General features: G+C 41.4%; 2 protein-coding genes and 1 pseudogene across 2 annotated transcripts; all 3 read left to right on the top strand.

Annotated features, from left to right (window-relative positions):
- The first annotated feature begins 799 nt into the window (after window positions 1-799).
- Window positions 800-20933, top strand: LOC120415892 (zinc finger TRAF-type-containing protein 1 homolog). The gene is made up of 5 exons (XM_039577531.2): window positions 800-1823; window positions 13791-13849; window positions 13912-14303; window positions 14423-14786; window positions 19589-20933. The coding sequence occupies exons 1-5, from the start codon at window positions 1302-1304 to the stop codon at window positions 19614-19616; spliced, it is 1365 nt and encodes a 454-aa protein (XP_039433465.1). The 5' UTR covers window positions 800-1301; the 3' UTR covers window positions 19617-20933.
- Window positions 20934-22402: 1469 nt separating this feature from the next.
- LOC120415954 (probable helicase with zinc finger domain) lies at window positions 22403-25835 on the top strand (annotated as a pseudogene).
- Window positions 25077-25835, top strand: LOC128092283 (uncharacterized). Its single transcript, XM_052710370.1, has one exon. It carries the CDS (start codon window positions 25104-25106, stop codon window positions 25548-25550), a length of 447 nt encoding a protein of 148 aa, XP_052566330.1. The 5' UTR covers window positions 25077-25103; the 3' UTR covers window positions 25551-25835.
- Window positions 25836-25879: the final 44 nt, after the last annotated feature.

Here is a 25879-nt window from a genome sequence, read left to right as displayed (position 1 = left end):
CATCTCGCATTACTCATCAAACCTTCCTCACCAGCGAGTAAGAGACCTTCGCTCAGCTGGTGCGATTATATCGTCGTGCCATCAATGATGCCTTCGTCATCATCATCACAACATCGCTTCACCCCAACCCTCCCCAACCTCCCACTCATTCGCCAGCAAGGTTTTGTTTTCGCTCGCGCTCTCTCTTGCACCCTGGCTCGCGAGCAGCTGTTCGTATGCGCCAGAGCGGGAGCGCAAGAAAACAATGAATCGTGTGGCAGCTCGTTCAAGGAGGGTTCGGGTCGAGGGTGCTGGCGAGAGGGTGGTGTAAACAGGGGGGAAGAGGGTTTGTTTACAACTCGCTACATGAAAAAATGAATCGGGGTTAAGAGTGTGGGCCTATGTATTTGCTGGGGTGGTGTTTGTGTACATAATGACGTCGTACTTTTTCTCGGAGACTGCTTTGATTAGCTTAGGATTTGAGTAAATTTTTGTGTAAACTGTTAAAATTAAGACTTTTTGTTTGATTCTACAATGTAAACAGTTAACACAAATGTGACACATCACAGCAACTCACACAACGGTATCGATGCAGTTGATCAGGCTGCTGTGTGTTTGTATGCGTGCGCACTCACACTCCCTGGTTCCGCTCTCGCTCTTTGCTCTCTCTCGCAGAAGAAGGGAAAACATCAGCAGAGCAGGAGAACAAAGAAAAATAATATTGAAAATAGTAGTTATATTCGTGGTGTGCAGCAGCAGCAGCATTATATAACACACATAAAAACATATAGAAGGCAGCGCATTGCGTAGTTACAAATTGTCACTTTGAAGATCAAGACGTGTTTTGTGGTGCGCTCCTGGCCTGCGGAGAGACTCTCCCATTCCATTCTATTTTGTGCAAAAAAAAACTTTTTCCACCCTGCTTCAAATGGGGAAAATCTGGTTTTCTGCGGAAAATTGAAAACTTTTTTGTTGTTTTACTGTGGAAAATTTGGTGATCGCTAGAAAGGAGGCGTTTTTTGGGGAGTTTTGTTAGCCACATTAGAGAAAATAAAGATTTTTGGGGCGTTTTGCTCAGCTAGAATTGTACACCCAAAGTAGGCGTACCGAGGCTTGACTTCCTTTGTTCTGCGGGAGGAATCGCAGCAATCCGCTGGAGTTCGTGTAATCGGGGACGGCTGACATTTTGATTTTTTCCGAGAGTGATTCGTGATATTTTAGACAGGTTTTATTTGAAAAAGACAATTTTTGAGCACGGTTTTCTGCTTAAACATACGAGTTTTGGAACCGTGTGAGTGCGAGTGAGCAGCTCTGAGAAAAATATGGCAGACAGTTTGGTGGAAACGCCAGCTTCCAGCTCGAGCCATCTGATAAACCTCGGCGGAGGCATGAACCAGCTTCCGGTCGATTTGCAGGCTGGGTCGTCGTCCGGGGCATCCTCCTCGGCGGCCTCGCTGGTGGTCGCAGCATCGTCTTCGTCCTCGTCCCCAGCACCGTCGTCATCCTCCTCCTCCGGGGGTCAAACGTCGACATTATTGATTTCCGTGGCCACCCAGCCCCAGCAAACCCACGGGCTCAACCTGAGCGAACAGATTATGACCGCTGGCCAGGAACAGCAGCAGCAGCAGCTCAATCTGAGCCTGCAGCAGCCGCCACCGCAGGTCGAGGTCAAAGAGTCCAAAACGGGCCGCTCGGCGGATCGCTCCGGCGACGACGAACCGGAAGCGAAGCGAAAGAAAATCGATAAACCCTCGACCAAGATGATCGAGAAGCTCGAGGCACGCCTCGGGGGCATCCTGTGCTGTGCCGTTTGCCTGGACCTACCCCGGACCGCGATGTACCAGGTAAATTTATCGATCCATCACCTGTTCCATCCGATTTCCCAGCCACCCCTCCTCAGCAAGATTTGCACACTCTTGCAGTTAAGTACCAGCGATATTTTCCCGCGTCCTCCCACACCGCAATCTACCGAGCCCAAATTTGGGTCGTCGTAACACTTTTCCTCCACCCCTCCCTCCTGCTTTTGAGGCCTCTCAACTAGTTGGCCAACCCTCAACTCCCCAACCCAGCCGTTTGACGAATCTGCTGCTGGTGTTGGTGTGCATTGGTTGCAAAAGTTCACCTGTCTCTCACTCTCCGCTACGAGTCGTTCTGGGCGCTAGACCTGACCCGTAGGGTGGCCCAATTATTTTTGTTTTCCAGATGTCAAATATCGAGTGAAATCTTAACTTACTGAGTCTCTTCTTACTTTTTTGCGTGCCTATATAATAGAAAATAATCGTGAAAATTAATTACATCAATCACAATTAGTGATTCACAAATATCAACAAATCGGATATAATACGATTTTTTACAATATCCTTTTTTCATAAGGGTCTTTTGCCTTGAGCATGTTATTGAAAAACTCTTTATCCGATCGTTTGTCCAGAGATGTAAGCTAAGCTAACCATGGAGAATTTCCCTTGTCCCCTTAAAAAGTGATGCATCATTGGTGTGTGGTTGAGTTGGGAGCGGCCGGAAAGGTTTATGCCCAGTAACAAGTCTGGTAATCAGGGAAGCTAAGCTAACCATGGAGAATTTCCCTTGTCCCCTTAAAAAGTGATGCATCATTGGTGTGTGGTTGAGTTGGGAGCCGCCGGAAAGGTTTATGCCCAGTAACAAGTCTGGTAATCAGGGAAGTCTTGATCTAAGCTGGGAAATTTATTTTTTCTTCTTCTTCAAACAGTCCAAAATATTTATTTATTTTTAGAAATTTGTGCAAGTATAGAGTTTTTTTAGAAGGACCTATAAGCTATTGTCTTCATTATGTTTATAGAACATTTTCAAAAAAAATCTCTTGAAGTTGTGTTTAAGGATTCCGCCAAAGATTCCGCACATTTTCTAAATTATTTATCCACAATGAAAGCGGCTAGGCTTATTGCGTGAAGTTAACTGCAAAGATTATTCGTTGATTTATTTTATGGGAGTGGAAGACAATAATGTTTGTTTTGAATCTACAGGGGAGGGAGAAATGTGGTAAACATTTGAAAATGGAATTATTTTGGTGTATGTTTCACCACACATTTTAAAAATAAATAATATCAAATTGTTTTTTTTTTGTTTTGGAGTCAATAAAAAATCTTTCGATCAATCGAATTTTATTCACAAGGCAAAGGAAATTGAAATAACATAAATTTTTTTTTTCATGATATTTGAGTCCGAAATGTAGACCTTTTTCACATCTGAGAGTTGATAGCCTTAGTTTTATTTATTTAATCGAATTTTTTGTCATTTGCCAAGTTATTTGGCCACCCTAATATGTTACACCTGAACCGCTGGCTACTGCCAGGAATCCAAGGCCTACCCTGTTACGTAAAAGAACGAGGGGGGCACGTGTACAGCTAGTGGTGCACTGCGTGGCAACTTTTTTTTTATCACGCAGCCTTGGAATGTGTCCTCCAACAAAGCAAAGCGCTAAGCTTACCCCGACACCCGAAGGAATGTCTCCAATTAGGTTTAAATTTAAATATATTTGGACGAAAAAAAAACAAACTCTCCAACACACCCAGAAAAAAAAACCAGTCCCTGACAATAACAACAAAAGGCCCACATTTTTGTCGCCACAAGTCGTGTCGTGATATCTGGGCAGTGGAAGAGGCGAAATAAAAAGAGAAATCCCCCTCCTGGTTGAAGAATACCAAAAAAAAATCAAAACACACTGCGCAGAACACGGCCTGGCCCTGAAGTCAGCCGATACGATTGTGTGGGTTGGTTGGGAGTTGGGAGAGAACCCCAACTCAACCCAGCACATAATCCGAATCAAAACAAACACCAACACACGAGCGCCCGAACAGTTCTCGCGATATCGTCGGTCCGCAGAATTCCACCATTTTGTAATGTGCAAGCACTTATAGTGCAGCACTACTACCACGCCAAACTATCGCAGGGACTTTGACCGGTGACGTCAGCTGTCCAACCTTATCAGCGGGGAAATCTGCCCTACAACGCAATGTAGTGCCAACAGTGCTGATTTAAGGCAGTTCAATGATCAATTTAGTGCTTGCGAGTGCCTTCAGATGTAGTTGTCCGGTTCCCCGTTCCAAATCGTTCCCCAACAATCCCCAGCTGATCGAAAAGAGTCATGACGAGGATCGTCGTCGTCGTCGTTTTTTCTTCTCGGAAAGTCAAACATGCTAAATGAGTCTTTCCTGCAGCACTTTGAACACTACGACGACTACCGTTGGCTCGTTCGTATTGCTGGCCCAGAGAGAACGGTTGCATGTGTGTTCAAGTACTTCCCAACAAACAGCTGATTGGCTTCATTGAGGTTTTACTGTGTGTGCGAGAGTGTTTGCGTGTGTGTATTTGTGTGAATGACGGCGACGACGACCAAGAAGAGGAAGTTGGAACCTGGGCTGAGACGCAATAAAAAGAACAACAACAACAAATGGCAACGCAGTCGCGAGAAGGGGTTTAGCGCAGGTTCGCAATGTTTTGGCTGGGCTAATGTATTACACACAGGCAGGCCGGAGTAAATATGGCTGCGGAATTGATTTTTCTTGGTGTCGTTGCCTGTTTTGGGGTTCGATTGGAGTTTATTGCAGGAATGTTGTATATCTAGATTAAATTTTCAAAAGATCCTTTCTGCATAGGAAACCCATGACGGATAGGTTGTTTTGAAAATTTATTCTAGATGTATTGAAAAAAAAAACAAAATATGTATAGAATATACAAACTTTTACAACTAATCGGACTTTGACCGCATTGGACTCATTCAATCCTTCTTTGGGTCTCATAAGTCTCTATTCAAAATCAGCAAGTTTAGTTAAATACTTTAAAAGTTATGCTGAAAAAACGATCTTGATAACATTCCGGAAGATTGTAGAAAGGGTGGATTTGTAAGAAAACCTGTCTTGATAAACATATTTTGAAAGGTATTGAAAAGACCTTTCCAACGAGCCTAAATAATTGAAGATCTGATAACACTATTATAAGTTATAAGCACTTAAGTGTAATTTATCCACTTTTCTGTTTGATATAATACTCAAGCCTGTATTAATGTGAGGAAGGCATCAACCACCTAAAGGTAGATTAAGAGTAACGTTTTGAATATTAAATTCGCTATAACTTTTGCTATTCAAAAGCTAAGAGAGGAATTTTGGGTTCTTTTCGACCTCAAATTTCAAAAAACTCCGATAATCCAGTTTTTGACCAAATCCGGTTCTCTTGGTCTCAAATTAAAGCTTAGAATGTCTCCTTTTCAAAATATTTGGATTTGGTCACTGTGGCCACCGGGAATCTGCTACAACCGGAAAAATACCTTTTTGAGACCCCAACTTTGAACCGACAGGTATTTTCCTATACTTTGATAACAAATATTTATATTAGGGCCAGGTGACCTACCGGTCCGGAAATCCGGAACATCCAAAAAGTTCATTCAATACACGATAGCTAGAACCAGTCTGGAGTATTACTGGCCAGTTCCGGGAAACCTGGAATCGGTTACCGGATACCCGATGGCCAACTAGACTTTTTTTTTCATGAAACGCCATCGTGTTGCACACCAAACTTCGTGAAGTTAAATGATTTGTCAATCTATGGTCATGCCGTTGTTTGCTGACCCATCCTAGCCAATCTAAAACCGATGACCGGTGGCCCTTTGGGAACACTTCCGGAATACCAGAAAAACCCTATCATCCAACATATTTAATTTAATCGCCACATGCTTTAATATGATTGAAAAGCTTAAATCTGCTGTTTAAAATTAAAAAGTTTGGTTGTGAAACACTAAGCAAACTATATTGACTCGGTTTGCCTAAATTCTCAAAGAGAGCAGTTCTCTAGATTTTTTTAAATTTTGTATTTGAATGAAACTTTGAAAATTAGCTCCATATGTCAAAAAAACAAAATTTGGATCATTAGTAGATTATCCGAAAATATGTATCTTGAGACGAGATTTTATGATCGATTTGGTGTCTTCCGCAATGTTTTAGGTTAAGATTAGAACTTTTTCTCAGTGTCATCTTATTAGCCCTCTTTTTTTAAACTCACCGAGATTTCGAAAACTATTCAATGTTTAATTTAAAAAAAAGAAAATGTCAAAAATATGTTTTTTTAGTCCATTCAAATAACAATCATTGAATCGAATATTTCGAATTTATTTTGTATGGATAAAGCAGAACACTTTAGAAAAGTTTCATTTTCAAACATTAAAACCAACCGAACCAAAAGTTTTCTAGGTATTACGAGTTGAAAAATGTTGGAAAAACTTAATTTAAACCAAATTCTTAAGAGGCTGTATCCCAACAACCAATAGTAATTTTTGTAAAAAAATGATATTTAATCCACCTTTAGGTGGTTGGTGCCTTCCTCACATTCATAAAGTCAATACATTCAGTAAAAATAGCAACATTCCCTTAACATATTTAACAAATCAATTTTATTACTGATTTCTTTTGATAGGGTTCACAGACCTTCAATTTTTCTGGCTCATCGGCAAGGTCTGATAAAAAAAACCTATCCAACGAAAGTTCACATGGAAGATTCAGACAATATTTTTATCACAATATCTCAGATCCGGCCTTCAGAAAGTATATAAATAACACTTAAGTGCCAATAACTTTTGATAGGGTTGTTAGATCCTTGATGTTTTATTTGAAAGGTCTTTTAATTATCTAACTAACGATGGGTCGCATGATGGACCCGGACATAATTTTTACTGAAATATCTGAGATCCGGCCTCCAAAAAGTGTATAAATAACACTTAAGTGCTAATAACTTTTGAAAGGGTTGTCAGATCTTCAATGTTTTGGGCTCATTGGAAAGGTCTTTTTAATACCTTTCTGAAAATGTATAACATGATAGGGTTTCTTGCAAAAACCACCCTTTTTACAATCTTAACTAAACTTGCTGATTGTAAATAGAGACCAATGGGACCCCAAGATGGATCGAACGAGACTAATACGGTCAAAATCCGTTCATCCAGTCCGGAGATAATCGAGTGACAATTTTTTTGCCCACCCACCTACACACATCCACACAGACATTTGCTCAGAACATGTTTCTGAGTCGATATGTATACGTGAAGGTGCGTCTACGAGGTCGAATTAAGAAGTTCATTTTGTGAGTGATTTTATAGCCTTTCCTCAGTAAGGTGAGGAAGGCAAAAAGTTAGATCTTGTTTACGAATCACAAAAAAGGCGAAAACCTGTTTTATCCCTAATCCAAAAAATTGTTTAAAACATTTTAATTCAATCTTAATGGCATTTTTTCCAATCATATTTACAACTCCAATACTTCTAACTTACGTGAAATCTTCCAAGGATTTCGAATATGACAGGATTTCGAATTTTTGCCCTACAGGGCAAAAAACCAACGTTGTAAAATGTTTGTTATAGAAAAATCAAAAAACTATTGGCCAAAAAGTTAATACCGTAGATAGTCCATGAAATTCCTTAACTTTTGACCAATAGGAGTATGGGTGCTGGAGGCTGTTGCAAAAAGATATTAAGGTTTCAAAAAAATCAATTTTTAACAGTAATTTGCAAAAGCTATGAGAAAAAGTCAAACCAACCCTGGATGTCAATGGCACATTTTGAAGGGTTTCAAAAGACCTTTCGAATGCATCTAAGAGAGTTGGAATTGATTAAGTTTTACAGAATGCGAGCAATTTTAAGATTTTTTATGCTTTTTAGACCTCAAACTTCAAAGCCCATTTTACCCTACTTCCCTTTGTCGTAGAGGGCTCATATTTGGCATGAGCTCATCTCATGTATAGAAAAACAAACGCTGAAAGTTTCATTCAAATCGGAGCACCTCGATACGACCTCTAGAACAAACCGAGCAATATTTAGAAAAACTGCCTCTTAAGCATTGTTGGTATTCTCGCGCTCTCGCGAGAAAAAAATCCTCTCTCTCGAGTTCTCGCCGTGAGTCTCGAGCTGCCGAGAGAAACTCACCGATTGTCCGTGCTCTCCTCCGCTCGCAAACGGGCTTTGTCGCGAGCCAGAATTGCCCGTTCGTGAGAAGTTAAACGTGTCAGAAACGAACAAAAAACTACACAGCGATTGAAGTTACACCTCTATACCATCGCCTGGTTCGCATTCATAATCCCGATAAAGTATCGGATAAACAAATTGCTAGCTTGGGACGAACGGCTAGCACGAGGCGCCCGCGAGCGCTCGCAGCGAGAGCAAGAACGCGAACGAAAATGCTTTCCTTCTTCTCGCTCGAATTTCAACACTGCCGTCCTAAGTGATAAATAGTTAAAATTGAAAAATTCGGTTATTTCCGTGTACCAATATTTTTTTCTTTAAAGTCCTAATCATAACTTACTACTTTGCGGAAAAAAATCACTTCTTAAGATACAGCTTTTGAATATTAATGAGCCCAAATACAAAAAAAACGTTACTTAATCCACCCTTAGGTGGTTTGTGCCTTCCGCACATTTTAAGGGTGAAATCCGGCGTCCAAAAAGTGCATAAATAACACTTAAGTGCTTATAACTTTTGATAGGGTTGTAACAGTCACATTTTTGCATATATGTTCGATAATAAGCTTTCCCTTAATGCTTACATATTCAAAATTCTCAAAAATGTTTAAATATTAATTTGACGGGCATTTGAAAAACCTATCAAAGTCACCCCAGTTTACGGTATAACTTTTGCAGTACTAAACTAAACTTAATAATTTTCAATAGCGACTTATGGGACCCTAAGACGGATCGAATGAGATCAAAACAGACAAAATCGGTTGAGCCAGTGCCGAGATAACCCAGTGCAATTGTTTTTTATCAACAACCCACCACACACAGACTCAGAATTTGAATCTGAGTCGATATGTATACGTGAAGACGTGTCTAGGAGATCAAATTAAGAATTTCATTTTTCGAGTGCTTTTATAGCCTTTCCTCAGTGTGTTGGAGAAGTTTCGATATTACCGCAATATGCAGAAATTAATCTCTGGGTCGATATGGCTTCGGAAGACTAAATTTGCCTGACTCAAATATCATCGACGCAGCCGCAATAAACTTAAAAATGCAATCGCATGCACGTAAAGAAGTTAGCTGTTATCAAATAACCTCTCTATAGAACAACGCGGGCAGCAGTGGCGGCGTGTGTTTACTTTTGCATCGTGTTGAGAGACTGGCACATGTAACACTGGGGGCATGTCACGTGTCAACCTCACATTACACGTCGCGATCAGATCGCATCCATTGAACCGCGTCCGAGGGGGTTGGGTGACGGCACGTGTTGTTGGAAGAACTTCAGAGCAGTTATCATTTGATTTAGATTAAAAGATTGTTGAATTCTCAACTTGTTTGGAGCGATATGCGAAACCTGCCCCTAACCAGATGTCCTTGGTGTCGTCTATGTTTGGACAGCGCAACTCTCAACCCAACACAACTTTCCTAAACAAGTCCGCATCGATGGCGTCATTTTTCTCGCGCGTTCAAGTGGATTTCGCGAAAGGCACGAGTCCACTAGACAAAGTGGCGAACCGCCGCGCGTCGGCCTTATCGGTGAAATTATCTTCACGTTTCAAGTGATGCTGCAGTCAATTGGATTCTCTCAGTCGCAGTTAGGACTTGAAGAGGCAATCGGAGCGTGAAATTCCTTCACCCAGTTTTCAAGTTTCGGTTTGCGCTTTTGCCCCGAAAGGTTAGGTGTCCGTTCCAAAAGCAACGGGGGAGTTCATTAAACCTTGAAGCTCACTAGAATGTCAAACTCGAGTAACGCGAGAACTCCGAGTCGAAAAATGGGTTCTAATTTTAGAACAACCGTTTACGCGGCTCGACTGCGTGCGCTGTATGTACCGATGCGTACCGAGAGCATCGAGGTACTCCACACTCCAAGGCCTTGTCTTTGGAAGATCAACGTAGCGTAACGCGCGCACACGCTGGTAGCCGACGACCTCCGCCGGAATTGGCCGTGTTGCACTCAACGATCTAAATAAGTCGTTAATTGCGGGGTACGGCACGGCCGAACCGGACTAAACAACTCGTCGACGGCGGGGGGAAAACGAACTAGTTCATCTCCATTCACTCTCAAAGGTCTGGCGGTTTTATAGTATGCGAGCACAGCTGTCCACCGTCGTCGTCGTCTCCAGAGGGTATTTTCGGACTTGGCAGGCGAAATTGAGTCGCAATTTTGGGTTGAACGGACGATTGTGATGGGTTCTTTTCTGGAAGTCCTGAGTTATCTGAACCAAGGAGAGAAACTTCTGCAAATTTAAATTGTTAAGTTCAGCTTTTATAACTTTTGCTTTTGTTTGGTCACTCATCCCAACTTATGAGTTCCTGTAGTTGAAATGATCATGGACACTAGTGTAAGTCATGAGTAAGTGGGGGTAATGGGGTCTTAGTTTCTTACAAGTAAACATTGATAAGATCCGACGATTCTGCATGATGAGCAAAGGCTAAGAGTAACTGACCTCAATTAATCTCGTTGCAAGAACTCACCGCATGCAAATAGAACCTCTTTATGCCAATATACTGCAATAGAGGAGAAAATCGTGACGTCAGAAATGAACTCAAATCACTCAAAGTTCATTTTGTGAGTGACTTTAACATTTTGGCCTAGTTTGACAGCTACCTCGTTCCCAGGTTTTCTGTGGGAGAGAAAAGGAGGCGAATACTTTATGAAAATCATACCTGTCAAAATTCCTAGCCTCAAAATTTTGACAGGTATGATTTTCATAAAGTATTCGCCTCCTTTTCTCTCCCACATAAAACTGGGGACAATGTAGCTGTCAAACTAGCTCAAAATGTTAAAGTCACTCACAAAATGAACTTTGAGTGATATGATTTCATTTCTGACGTCACGAGATTCTCTTCTATTGAAGTCACTCGCTCTCAGCCATAGCTTTTCAAACACAATTCAGTAACAACTTTTCAAAAGGGCGAAACCCTCAGATGTAAACAAACTGAGTTTTCGTCAGAATCATGTAAACAAACAAAACTGATTCTAAAACACCCTCCAACATCTCAAAATTCCGAAACTGCGTTGTTTTACAAGCAAAAAACAAAAGGGCTAATCAACAACATCAATCAAAACAAACCAAATTGAGTTTCCGCCCTTGTGTTTTCACCCAACCACGAGGGGCGAATGTAGTGTTTTCTGCAAGTTCCGACGTATATTTAGAAAGAAAAATTTAGTGAATTTTAACCTGACAATCCTCAAAATGGATCAAAATGTATGTTTCTGATGTCTCTGACCACAATAGAGGAGAAAAGCAACTCGCGACAAAATTTTGAGGCTAGGAATTTTGACAGGTATGATTTCATAAAGTCTCCCACAGAAAACCTGGGAACGAGGTAGCTGTCAAACTAGGCCAAAATGTTAAAGTCACTCACAAAATGAACTTTGAGTGATTTGAGTTCATTTCTGACGTCACGATTTTCTCCTCTATAGAGAAGAAAATCGTGACGTCAGAAATGAACTCAAATCACTCAAAGTTCATTTTGTGAGTGACTTTAACAGTTTGGCCTAGTTTGACAGCTACATTGTCCCCAGTTTTCTGTGGGAGAGAAAAGGAGGCGAATACTTTATGAAAATCATACCTGTCAAAATTCCTAGCCTCAAAATTTTGTCGAGAGTTGCTTTTCTCCTCTATTCCACAACAAACACTGATTTGTATGATCCTAAATACATAACTTTTTAACTTAAATTATTGTAGTATCGGATCTGGTCTGATTTCACAATCCAGACATGAAGGTCCATAATTTACCTTTTCTTGGGACATGTTTTCGGTTTGGTAGGTGGCGAATACGGTGGGGCGAAAATGTAGACACGCTCTTCAAAAAGGCGTAATTTCTTTTTCTCAATTTTTAATAGCAAAAATACATTAATTAATTTCAAACTGCTCTATATGATGAAATTATTGCTATTTTCTATTACGTATTGACAAAATTGATGGTATTACTGCTTTTTTGTGGAAATAGGAATTGATCTAAATTGCAAAATTTTGAATGTTGATTTTCCCGAAACGGCAGGATTGTAGGTTTCACCCTTTTGAAATGTTGTTACTGAATTATTTAAAACTACTAATGAACTCATATATTTCGATGAGAGACCCATAACAGCCAAGATTGTCGCTGAAAGAACTGATACAAATTTAAGGTATTCAGCAGCCCAAGCTGAATACCTTGCATAATCCGTAAAAAAATGAGCACCTTTCCATTTTGATGCATGTATAAATTTGTGCAGCCAACTATGAGTTGGCCCATATCTCTCAAGCTTCTCGACACTGTCTCGGTCACTCATCGATGTGTTGAGTGAGTGTTTCGATGTCAACTTACACCCTTACACAAAATCATGATTTTCTGAGTTCAATATCCCACTTTTCAAACGATTTTTTGAGTTAATGGTTATATGGGTTGAACTGAAAAATTCGTATGAAAAGTGGGATATTGAACTCAGAAAATCATGATTTTTTTTGTAAGGGTTTACATGTTACTATGAGTAACTCAAATCTCACATGACTTGTCGCGTGGTAGAAATCGTATGAATGACCTTTTGACGTTTTCAGTTTAGCTTATTTTGAGTTCCTTTTTCCATCTATCAACAACTGTGTGAGTCGTTCGAGTGCTGCCTAGAGTGTGTTCAATTAAAAGCAATTGACATGATAGAAACACGTGTGTGACTTGTGAGTGCTTGCTTGTGTGAATGATCCAACGGAAACGAGTGCGTGTCTGTATGAGCGCTTGGACGACGGAGTATGGAATGCATTTACTTGGAGAGGCTGGCTTGGGCCGTTTGCCAGATTTGCATTCTGAACATGTGCAGCAGCAGGGCCTTAGACTTTAGAGACGCGGAACGCAAATCAAGCAAATAGAAAGCCAGCTTCTCGGCGGTTTTTAAGTTCGTAGTGAGGTAGATTGACTAGAGTTGGCAATGTGATCATAGACAAAAAGCGGATTGTAACACGATGTTAAAATGTTTTCAAATGATTGTTACGTACCGAATTGGAACTGCTGTTTGTGTAGACTAATAAAAATGTCACCTGTAGTATCAATTGAAAATGTTTAAAAAATCCTAACCATGTAAGATCATAGCCTAACACTTAGAATTGAAGTAGTATTTTCTAGACTGACACAGAACATTGCTCCGTTTGTTACTTAAACTATGCTCAAAGTCTCATAAAAGTCATAACATTTCATTATAAATTAATCGTAATTACAAATAATTAGAAAAAAGGAAAAATATACAATCATAAAAAATACGGAAAAAACGAAAAACAAAAAAAAACTTGTTGTTGTACAACCACAAAAAAACCTGAAATAAACGTGCGAGGAAAAGCGAAACCCTTTATCTTTTTATTTACTCATTAGTGATTAAGATTGTCGGTAAATTGTGGGTTAGCTGGGGTTTGTCCACTCGTGTGTGTCTCCACTTGGCCGTGTCCTGTTGCTGAACAATAAAGTGAAAAGTTTAGAGCAATGAAATATCACACAACTGGTTGCGATCGGAAAGAAAAGAAAGAGATTTGCCCCCTGACTTCCACCAGAAGAAATCCGACGTGTTTTTTAATCAATGCTATTTTTCCTTTTTCTTTCTTTTTTCTTTCCCTCTTACAGGTTGGGTTATTTTAGTAAGTTTCTGTTCGGTCCTCGTTCGATCGTAACTTGATGTAAAAATGCTTACAAATTTCTTTCTATTCGATCCCAAACTTAACGTTTTTTTCGGACTTGTATCTTTGAACAGTAACCCAAAATTTTCTAATTCCAAACAGCAGGAACCGCCGAACCGTCTGACTGACCCGTGCCTTATTAACCAATTGCTGTTTCTTTTTTCTCTTCTTCTCGCCATCCGCTCACGTGTGTTCGCTTGCAGTGTTCCATGGGACATCTGATGTGCGCCGGATGCTTCACCCACCTGCTGGCCGACGGCAGGTAAGTATCGATCCAAATAGGTTGAGGTCCCAACTGACACACCTGTTTCCTTGCCCAACCAGACTGCGTGACCAGAACGCGACCTGCCCGAACTGTCGCACCGAGATCAACAAGAACAACTCGTCGCGCAACTTGGCCGTCGAGAAGGCCGTGTCGGAGCTGCCCAGTGAGTGCCAGTACTGCGGCAATGAGTTCCCGAACAAGTCCGTTGAGTACCACGAGAGCAATGAGTGCGAGGAGCGGCCGACCGACTGCAAGTTTGCCCGCATTGGGTGCCAGTGGCGCGGCCCCATCCACGAGGTCCCCACGCACGAGACCAACTGCGCCCATCCGAAAAAGTCCGGCGCCGAGGTGATGGTGGCTCTGCACGCCCACGATGCCCGCGCCGCCGAGGAGAAGAAGCTTTTCCTCACGTTGATCGATCTCTTGAGTTACGAGAAGATTATCTTCAATGGTAGAATATTGCCGGGAAGCCGGTTTTGAACAGTCTCCCAACTTGAAAAGTCAATCTAATCACCTCTTCTGTATCAATCTTGCTATTTTTCCTCCCACCCCCTTCCCCAACAAAAACAGATCTCCAGATGAAGCCATACCGTACGGACGAGTACGTGCACCGTTTGTACTACGAGACGTCGCGCTTCTCCGCCTTCAACCACCAGTGGGTCGTGAAGGCCATCATCAACAAGAGCCAGCGCGATCCGCACCAGTCGTGCGAGCGGGACATCAACTATCAGTTGATCCTGAAGTCGAAGACGTCGAGCCCGCTGGCGATGCACTTTTTCGTGCTGCGGGGCCCCTTCTCGGACATTAAGAGCGAAACGCAGATCTACAAGCACGACTTTACCGAGACGGAAACGGAGAGCCCGTTCAAGCTGCTGCCGCTGCCGGACACGGCCGAGTGCAACCGGCTGCTGGCGGCCAAGGCGATCAACTTCAGGTGGGTGAAAACGTCCTAAAATATCAGGGTGATGGCTGACTCTAAGAAAAAAAGAAGGAAAGAAAAATGAAGTTTTAAAATTATAAATTCTACGTTTGAAAGCTTGACTTGTTTTATGTGACTTTGCCAATAGGTTTTTAAATATTTTTTTTCTGGGTCAACTTGGACTAACATTTCCTATCCGGATTTTTAAGAGAAGATGGCGTTACGAATGGCGAACGCCCGAAATGTCAAAATCACGCAGTGATACCAACATTACAAAAAAGTGTGCCATGGTATGACAGCCAAACTTTTTTTCTAATGTTGGTACCACTGCACGATTTTGACATTTCGGGCGTTCACCATTCGTAACGCCATCTTTGCTTAAAAATCTGGATACCCTCAAACCCCGATGGTTTAACACCAACTGTTGTCAAACGAACGGGGTCACTATTCAGTTTGACACCCCTTTTACACGGAGTTCACATACACTATCAAACGTTTGTTTTGATAGTGTGCGTGAGCGCCGTGTAAAAAGTGACAGCACGCAGAAAAATATTTTGTAGAATGAACCTGTACGAGGTTTGATTCAACAAATTTTTTGTTGGATATAATAAACGCCGATTTTGCGTTGAAATAAACCTTGATTTTGACAATTCCACAAAAATCTTTTGTTGTTTTGAAAAAGTTGCTTTGACGTCTTGCGTTGATTCAACAAAAAGCTTTCAAACCAGCCCTCTGTCACGACGGCCATTTTTATGAAATAAATGTTCGACGCGAACATGAAGACAACAAAGAAGATGAAGAACGCATTTGCTGTCAAAATTTGAAAATAAACAAACCGCGTGGTAAAAAAGGCAGAATTCCATAATGTTGAAATGATATCCATGAAAAAATAACGACACGGGACGGATTTCCAACGCCAGAGACTATGGATAAATGCTCCACGAAGTGGCGATGAAGACGGTTTTTGCCATATCAAAGTTCAAATGAAATCAAATCAAATTATTTGTTCGAACCACTTCGCGATGAACTTCTTGTGAGTCCACAAAAGGTCGAATTCTACACAAGCACGCGATTCCTTCGATTCCCTGTGTGAGTCGACAGCGGAAGTGGGCCAGTCCTCGGAGAAGGTTATCGAAGGATGCTCGGAAATACCAGCTCCACCACAATCACCGGAATCACGGATGTTTCTGCACTTGGTCGGTTACTCCCTGCCGGAGATTGCAGCGAATTGTTCGGAAGGATCAACAGCGTGACTTGGCCAGTCCCCGGTCCAGTACTACCCGGCAAATCTTCCCGGTCAATCGGAGCAACAGTTCTCACCTTTTTTCGTAACAGATTTACACACACAAGATTGAAGATTTGAGGGCTTTTGTTAATTTGATTTGGTTAACCGCGGTGGATTTTTTTGAAATAATTCGAACTGTCAAAAATCCACCAAAGCATCTACCACATTGATCGCACAAAAATCTGTGGTAGAAAAGTAACCACCGGTAGATGCTTTGGTGGATTTTTGACAGTTCGAATTATTTCAAGAAAATCCACCGCGGTTAACCAAATCAAATTAACAAAAGCCCTTTGGTGTAAACAAACAGACAACACCAATACTGCTACACTCACAGAGCCCACGTAGTAGTATTAGTGAAGAGCCCACGATAAACAACGTGGGCTCTTCACTAATACTACTACGTGGGCTCTTCGAGGTTTTGGTAACTGTCAAACGTTCTAGCCATTTACAGTGGTGCCAGAGGGTTGTTTCAAACGGAACCAAACGATAAAGACAGCATCTGAATGAATACAACCGCATCGACTCCATAAACGAATTCCATTCATAAATTAAAAAAAAAAACGATCTTGCCTTCAACTTTCTTAACATTTCTCGACATCAACTTTAGGTCCTGAAAAGCATTTTGCATTCTTGCTAAAAAAAAACAATTTTCAATTATCGATAACAATACTCTCTCCTTTTGGCGAACAGTAAATTGGTTCCACTTTGACAGTTCAAAATTAAGGCCCTTTTGCGAACCACTATTCAGCACCCAGGGGCAGCACTCCCTCCAAACTCTACCTAATTTGCTGATTTTAACTATTAAACAATTTATTTTGTAAAACTGTTTATAGAAACTTGCTTTCTCACTTCTTATTGAGCTACTCATCACTCGATTTCAGTTGAAAACGCTTTTTATGAGCTGTAATTGAACCTCAAAGTGCTGATATGGCAACATTAGAGGCAAGATGGAGTTAGATACTGTTCCCCTAGTAATTTCCCACCAATTTCTCATTACTGTTTTCAGTTAAATATACTGAAATTCTCAGTAAATGAAAACTTGCTGAAATTTCAGCAAACTTTGACAGCTCTATACAAATTTTAACTGAAGTTCAGCGAAAAACTAACAGAAAATTTCAGTAGTGCAGTTTTCAGTAAATATTAACTGAAATCAAACATCAGAATTTGCTGTGTCACACCAAATTTTTTTAAGTGAAATTCAGGTAAAGTTTTAATTTCGGTAGACGATTCAGTATTTTAGATTTTATTGAATTCTCAGTTAACTGATATTTGTCACTTTGACTAATGATTTACTGAAATTTCGGTAAAAATGGTTGTCAAAACAACGCAGTAGGCCTGGCCGCTTTAATTTTTGCTATACATTTTCGGGGTAACTCGGATGTACTGCAATTATTAATATAGACAAGAAAGAACTTGGGGCGTAATCTAACCACAAGTTCTTCCAGGATGCTTTCTTCGGACTGGCTGCGCTTGTGTTCGATTAGATTAGATTAGATTAGATTAAAAATGGTTGTCAAAACAACTGAAATTTCAGCAAAAGAAACGTCAAATTATTTTGCTGAAAATTCAGTAATTTTCTTGTGGCAGTTTGACAGATCATTTGCTGAAGATTCAGCAATCGTTGCTGGTATTTCAGTTATCAAAATTTGATTTTGCTTGTCATTGAAAATGTTTCCAGTTCTGTTATTTGTACATTTGTTTCATCAAACGTCCAAACCTAAGAAACAGGTGGTTAGCATCGAGGCATTTGTTTTTAACATTTTTCTTACCTTGGTTTCTAAAGATCACAACACAAATTAAAAAAAAAACACAACATGTTTGAAAGAGGATTTTCTCTCGGCAGCATCTAAACAATAAGTCATAAGTGACATTTCAGTTTGACAGATATGCAGTTACTGTTTTTTCAGCAATGTTTTTGTTCATTACCGAATTTCAGCAAAAGTGACGATTACTGAATCGCATTCAGTTAACCCTCTACTGCCCAATTTTTTTTTTCGAAAATTTTTATTTTTCCCGTGTTCAGGAGGTTATTTTGAGCAACTCTACGAAAAAAATTACTTCTCTTGTTTTATGTTTTTCTTGTTTCATTTTTAGTATTTTAATATGCATTTATCTTGTTTAGTTTACCTTTGTATTTGGTAGTATTTGGCCTATTCTACCACCTTCTATCATTACATTTTGCCTATCTAATTTTTTCATGTTTTTACAGTAACTTTTTCAATTTTTTGCATGTTTTTCACATTTTCTGCTATAAAATGGAACCATCATCATTTAAATTGTAAAAAATGCGTAGAGGCATAGTCTGGGGCACTAGAAAAATTACTGCATACTTCTTTTTACTTAAAATATAGGAAATGTTAGTAAAAAACACAGCCAAAGTTGACCCCTAAAAAAAATACATTTTTTAAAAAATTGGCAAAGTCACATAAAACAAGTCAAACTTCCAACCCTAAAATTTTCCAAAATTTGAAAAGTTCTTCTTTCGAATGCTTTTTGAAGATCAAAAATTGGCTGAAAAATGGATTTTTGGCGATTTTTTAAATCGAAGCCCGTCTAGAGGCGGGGTTGGGTTGTAGAGGGTTAATTATTTTACTGAAATGACAGTCCAAAATTTGGTGTGTATACAGTAATTTCTGTACTGTACCAAACTATACCACTGTTTTTTTTACAATTGGGCCTAAAATGAAGCTTAGATTGCTGATATTATTGTTTCCAGCGATAACGCACCACAAAGAGTTTTAAATGGATTTTTAAATCAATTTTGAAAAATTAACCTCGCGGTCCTTCTTGACAGAAAAGCTCCTACATGACAGCTCGTTTCAAGGGGACCATAGTTGATCCATCAAAAAATGTTGTTTTGTCAATTTTTTTTTTGCATTGAAATAAAAAAAAGTGTTTAGAAATGGTTTTTAAACGTGTTTGTTTACCGTTGTAAATAAAAATTGACATAGGGCTATAATACCCAATTTAAATTATGATGGTATCGTTCTATAGTAGAAAATGTGAAAATCAAGCAAAAATTGCAAAAGTGAATTAAAAAAATGAAAAAGGTGTAGAAATGAGGGAGCTAAAAGCTTTAGGACGTTTCGCGTACGCACACTAGCGCACCGTTTGATTTTGCTGGCCGGAGTTAGTCAAAGAACGGAATATTATGAAGATTCGGATTCGCCAATTGGAACGATTGACAGCTGTCAAAAGCTAGAAACCACGCAAGATATTTAGATTAGTAAGGAAAGGCGAGTATTCTAACTGTCAAAATAGTTAGTTAGCAGTTCCGGGCAAATTCCACGGGATTTTTTTTCTGTAGGGTTGTTGAGCATGTCAAACAGGAAGTCAAAAAAATGACGTTAGTGAAAAAAAAAAAAGATCTTTTTTTCAAACCCTTGGCAATGTCACAGAAACAATCCAAACAACCAAACTCAAAATATTAAGAGTTCTCCTTTCCAATGTTGTTTTGAATTTGGTCAATTTAACACTTAAATCTAGCTAGCTAAGTATCTAAACTATTTCTCTTTTTGTTTTCTCCTTCCAGATTGATCATGTTTTTGGCATCGAAGTAAATCTCGCCGCCGCAGCGACAGATTGTTTGTGATGGTAACATGTTGCATCAACATTAGCAAACCCCCCTAGCTCCCCGCACCGGTCTGGTAGGTGGTTCGGGAAAATTTGGCCGTTGTCCAAAGTGAACCGTGCGTGCGGGCGGACAACGTTTAGTGTTTATTTTGTATTGCGTTTGCAGCAATGTGGATTATGATTTATTGTCATTACTCGATCACACATGTCTACTCTGAAAAGCCAAAATCCTGTAAGTGGTATTTTTTTTGTTTTTTTTTTTTTACCTTATTGTTAGAAACCTCGTTTTATCGTACTCTCAGATAGTAATATCCGGTAGCCGGGCACGTTTAGATTTGAAATGCAGTCAAAATTTAAGTTTTTGAATTCACATCGCACAAACTGTTCGAATTCAACGGGAAAATCACAAAGGTTTTGTGTTGATGAACAGATTATCCGTTCTTTTTAAAACAAATAAAAGCAAACAAATTAGAACAAATGTTATCACACTAATCGAATGTATCTCAAACCCATCCGGAATAATAATTATCACAATAGTTTATTTAATAAAGCAGCGAAAAGGATAAGCTAATAAGTGTAATTAAACATAATTTTATCATCATACCAATAATAGCATAATGTCGTCGGGACTCGATTTCGATGTCCAAACCTACCATTGATTGTTTTGTTATAGAACTTTATTTTATTTGTTTGTTTTTAACGCGAATGCCATTTTGGTTGGAGGTAGACAATTATTTAAACAGACAGCCGAGCAGGAAGCGGATGCAGCCATATGTAAAGAAGAAATAACTTTACTGTTTATTTCTTGCTAATATTTAATTTTCAATTTTCGGTCAATTTTCGCTAAGTTTGTGGATTTATTATTAAATAATAAGCATGAATCATACACATATTTAACTACTTTCTAAGGCTACGGTCGTGCTGTAGTGATACAATAATTACCATGATATAAAGCAGCATTGGCAAACGAAAATCGCTCTTTCACCGCTTGGAAAAAAAATAAATCATGCAAAACGATGCAATAAAAAAGAACTTCTTTCACGTTAGCGAATAAGTGATATTTTTCGTCTTCTAACGCTACACTCTCACAGTGAAATTAAAATGTTTCTTTTGCTTTGTACGAGAGGTGGCACACAATTTAAAATAAGAATGCTTGCTTTTTGAAGTATAATTTTATATGAGTAAGAAAAGTATATTTATATATTACTGTAATATAGCTTGTAAGATGCTTCGCTCTTGATCGTATTTTATTTACACTACAATAAATTTGTTTTCTTCTGTAATAAACTTATCTGTATTCTAACTGTGAAGAATGTTGTTTCTGAGCAATCGTATCCGAAATATCCTTTGATCGGTCCTTGCTTAGCCCAGTTAAACGGCGCCCAACTACCGAACAAGTACTGTATTTTGACATTGTTGATTGAACTATCCTGATTTTAAAGCGAAAATGGCGTTACGAATATTGCACGTCCGAAATGTCAAAATCGCGCAGTGGTACCAACATTAAATAAAGTGTGCCGCAATTTAATGTTGGAACAACCCTCTAGTGTCCAATTTATTTTTCAAGGATTTTTATATTTCCCGTGTTTAGGAGGCTCATTTTGAGCATTCTTTGTTCTACGAAAAATTTGGCTTCTCTTGTTTTACGGTTTTCTTGTTTCATTTTTAGTATTTTAATTTGCATTTATCTTGTTTAGTTTGTTTTCGGTAGTATTTGGCCTATTCTACCACCTCCTATCATTACATTTTGCCTATCTAATTTTTCATGTTTTTACAGTAACTTTTTAAATTTTTTGCATGTTTTTCACATTTTCTGCTATAAAATGGCACCATTATCATTTAAATTGTAAAAAATGCGTAGAATCATAGTCTGGGGCACTAGAATAAGTACTGCATACTTCTTTTTACTTTAAATATAGGAAATGTTAGTAAAAAACACAGCCAAAGTACATTTTTAAAAACATTGGCAAAGTCACATAAAACAAGTTAACCTTCTTACCCACAAATTTTCTAAAATTTTAAGAGTTCTTCTTTCCAATGCTTTTTAAAGATCAAAACTCGGGTGAGTTTTCAAAAAGCCGTAAGAGCCACTGTGACTGATGGGGGACACTGCGGGTGCGGGGATTCGGGGCAGCTCACGGGCCGGTACGGGACCGTTTTCCACCGCTGAGGGTCTTTTTCGGGGGACACACGCCGGTCACACCGGACGATTCGCGGAACACACGCCGGCCGCACTTGGGGGACGGACGCGAACGAACCGCGCTTGGCAAGCAGCGACGTTAGCGGGTGGGATCGGGGCAGCTCACAGGCCAGGTGATAGACGGCACTATCGGGGGATCACTTTCCGGGGAGGGGAACGTCCAGTCGGACGATTAAAAACGCGGCGCACTTTTGGGAGCAAAAACTCGACCGTTCTGTGCGAGTGCGGAAACTTTATTGGTGGGGATTTAAACAATTTCTTCTTCTTAACCCTTTTCCTCTTCCTTCTTCATCTGTAGGTGACAGTTCTCGCTGTCATCTACACCTCCTGTCATTCGTCCAAACTTGTCTAGATAGCGCTGTGCGCTATTTGTATCTTATGCACGGAGAATCAGCATTACACTTTTTGCAGTTCGATTTTACACCACCGACTAGTTTCAACCCTCGAACTGAAAAAGATGTAAAATGCGAACTGCAAAAAGTGTAAAAGTTACACGTTTACCAGTTCAGGGGTCCGAACTGAAAAAGGTGTAACTTTTGGACTTAGAATAATTTCGAGATTTTTGCCCGGGCGCTGTCAGATCGGGACTTAGTGTTATTTTGAAGCTGGTGGTTATAGGAGTTGAAATGGTAAGTGTTGTGCGAAGTGAGACAGGTGCCGGAAAGTGCAAGATTTCGGTTCCCCCAGACCGGAAAACCAAGAATTACAGGCCAGTGAATGTTTTTGTGGCCGGCTTCGGTTGATTTCTTGGTTCTTCGGTCTGGGGGAAGCGAAATACTATCTTCCGGAAGGAATTTTGACGAATCTGTCGGTTGCGGCCGGAAAGTGCAAGATTTCGGTTCCCCCAGACCGGAAAACCAAGAATTACAGGCCAGTGAATGTTTTTGTGGCCGGCTTCGGTTGATTTCTTGGTTCTTCGGTCTGGGGGAAGCGAAATACTATCTTCCGGCAGGAACTTCCACGAATCTTTCGGTTGCGGCCGGAAAGTGCAAGATTTCGGTTCCCCCAGACCGGAAAACCAAGAATTACAGGCCAGTGAATGTTTTTGTGGCCGGATTCGGTTGATTTCTTGGTTCTTCGGTCTGGGGGAAGCGAAATACTATCTTCCGGCAGGAACTTGTACAAATCTGTCGGTTGCGGCCGGAAAGTGCAAGATTTCGGTTCCCCCAGACCGGAAAACCAAGAATTACAGGCCAGTGAATGTTTTTATGGCCGCCTTCGGGTGATTTCTTGGTTCTTCGGTCTGGAGGAAGCGAAATACTATCTTCCGGCAGGAACTTCCACGAATCTTTCGGTTGCGGCCGGAAAGTGCAAGATTTCGGTTCCCCCAGACCGGAAAACCAAGAATTACAGGCCAGTGAATGTTTTTGTGGCCGCCTTCGGTTGATTTCTTGGTTCTTCGGTCTGGGGGAAGCGAAATACTATCTTCAGGAAGGAATTTTGACGAATCTGTCGGTTGCGGCAGGAAAGTGCAAGATTTCGGTTCCCCCAGACCGGAAAACCAAGAATTACAGGCCAGTGAATGTTTTTGTGGCCGGATTCGGTTGATTTCTTGGTTCTTCGGTCTGGGGGAAGCGAAATACTATCTTCCGGAAGGAATTTTGACGAATCTGTCGGTTGCGGCCGGAAAGTGCAAGATTTCGGTTCCCCCAGACCGGAAAACCAAGAATTACAGGCCAGTGAATGCTTTTGTGGCCGCCTTCGGTTGATTTCTTGGTTCTTCGGTCTGAGGGAAGCGAAATACTATCTTCCGGCAGGAACTTCCACGAATCTTTCGGTTGCGGCCGGAAAGTGCAAGATTTCGGTTCCCCCAGACCGGAAAACCAAGAATTACAGGCCAGTGAATGCTTTTGTGGCCGCCTTCGGTTGATTTCTTGGTTCTTCGGTCTGGGGGAAGCGAAATACTATCATCCGGCAGTACTTCAGGCAAAACCATCGGCTGCGCCCGGAAAATGTAAGTTTCCTGTTCCTCCAAACCGTATAACCACGAAAAGCTGGCAGGGAATCTTCAGTGGATAAAGTCGAATGCTGGGTTCTTCGGCCTGTGGAGTAAAAAATTCCACCTTTCGGCAAGAATTTCTACAAATCTTCCGGTCGTTACCGGGAAAGGCAAGAGTACGCTTCCTCCAGGCCGGATAACCTAGAATAGCTGCCCAAGGAATGTTTTTGTAGACGGATTAAATCGAATTCTTGCTTCATCGGTCTGGGGGAAGTAAAATTCAACCTTCCGGCTTGCAAATCTTCCGGTCGTCACCGGAAAAGGTAAGAACCCGCTTCCCCCAAACCGGATCTTGAAATCTTGATTGTTCTGGGGGGAAAAAGAATTTTACCGTCCGGCGAAACACTTTCAAATCTGCCTTATACGCCCCCAAAACAGGAGTGCTCCTTCCGGCGGGATTTACAGACCTACAACTAACCTTAAATTATCTTTCTTTTTTCATATTGCGCGATCGAGAAAATCGCCGACTTCCGGATCCCGTGGACTCCGCAGCGCCAATGGGACGCGTCACGCCAATTTCGATCACGCTGTCTCTGATCCTGCTGGTTGGGCCCTTTGGCACCGGGAAGACGTACACGCTGGCGCAGGCCATCAAAAAGCTGCTGCTGCAGCCGGAGTCGAATTCGGCCGCCGATTTGTATATCAAGGACTACCTGCACCAGTGGGTCGAGGAGGGTGGTGGGGAGGAGGCCAAACCATTGCGCGTTTACTATTACAAGCGCTGGGTCGCCACCGTCAACAGCATCGTCCAGAAGGTAGGGGGTTTTGAGTTGTTTGTTTGTTACGATATTAACTGAACTTTATCTCTTAGTACTGTCTGATCGACCTGAACATCAACGTGCGCATCTTTCGGCGGCCAACCGTCGAAAACATTCTCAAGTATCGCATCGTGGTGGTATCGCTGAACATTTCGATGGAGCTGGCCTGGCTCGAACTGCCCAAGGGACACTTTACACACATCTTCCTGGACTAAGCGGCCCAGGCCATGGAGTGCGAGGCGATCATGTCGTTGGTGCTGGCGACGCAGAAGATACGCATCGTGCTGGCCAGTGACCACATGTAAATGTCCCGGAGGCGAAAGGTTGGTTTGAAATGGTTATTTTTGTATTTTTTTCCAAGCTCAATCTTGCCTCTTCCAGAACCCGCCAGCAGATTCGTCCCCAGATAGCACAGCACCTGACGGCCAGCGGCCGACCGTTGATTCCACCGCCGATGAGGAGTCCGGTCCAGCAGCAGCAGCAACAGTGACAACAACATCAGCTGTCTGCGCCGCAAATGCCTTGTCTCAAGCAGCCGAAGCCCATTCCGAACTACGGCCCATTCCCAGCCCCAACATCCACGCCATCAGCAACACCAGAACCACATTCGCCCGGTGATGGGCGGCGGCGGTGGCGGAGGCGGTCCCATCAGCCCAAGTTCGTATCGTTCGGACTGTCTACCGACTTGATGGCATCGATTACGGCCTGTGCCGCTTCGCAAATGCGAATGCCCCCTCAGCAGCAACAGCAGCAGCAGGTTGTAGCGGCGTTGACGACGGACGGCAGCAGCACGGTGTGCTCGTCGACAAGCCAGGTCAGGCCGCAGCATGTGCACCATTCCAACCCGGCCGAGTTCCAGTATCAGTGGTTCATCAAGCTCGAATATTTTGCGCCAGGTTCCGACGCTAGCGTCGACTCAACACCCGCATCAACAGCAGCAGCCGCAGCCGCAACTATCGTGTAGGCGTCGCCCTGACCGGTGTCCGCGAGGACTTTAGCAGTGGCGAAGAAGGTCGAGCGAGGTGTTCCCGCTGAACAAGCTGGCGGCGTTTCCGCCGGAGGAGATCCGGAACATGCTGAGCGTCGAGCAGAACCCCGAGTGGACCAGGGAGAACATTATGGCCTACACGATATAAAAGCAATGGCCTCGAAGCACTCCACTTTATTGTATTTATTATCATATTGTGAAAGCAGTCTTTTTCATTAATTTATTGTACAGAATTTCAATAAATAAACACGTTCAATCTAATACTTTAATTTAATTTTAATATCCCTTAATAAGAATCCCAAAGA

This window comes from Culex pipiens, chromosome 3, assembly GCF_016801865.2.
Source record: "Culex pipiens pallens isolate TS chromosome 3, TS_CPP_V2, whole genome shotgun sequence".
NCBI lineage: Eukaryota > Metazoa > Arthropoda > Insecta > Diptera > Culicidae > Culex > Culex pipiens.
The sequence above is the reverse complement of the archived record's forward strand: the minus strand, read 5'-3'. Positions and strand labels throughout refer to the sequence as shown.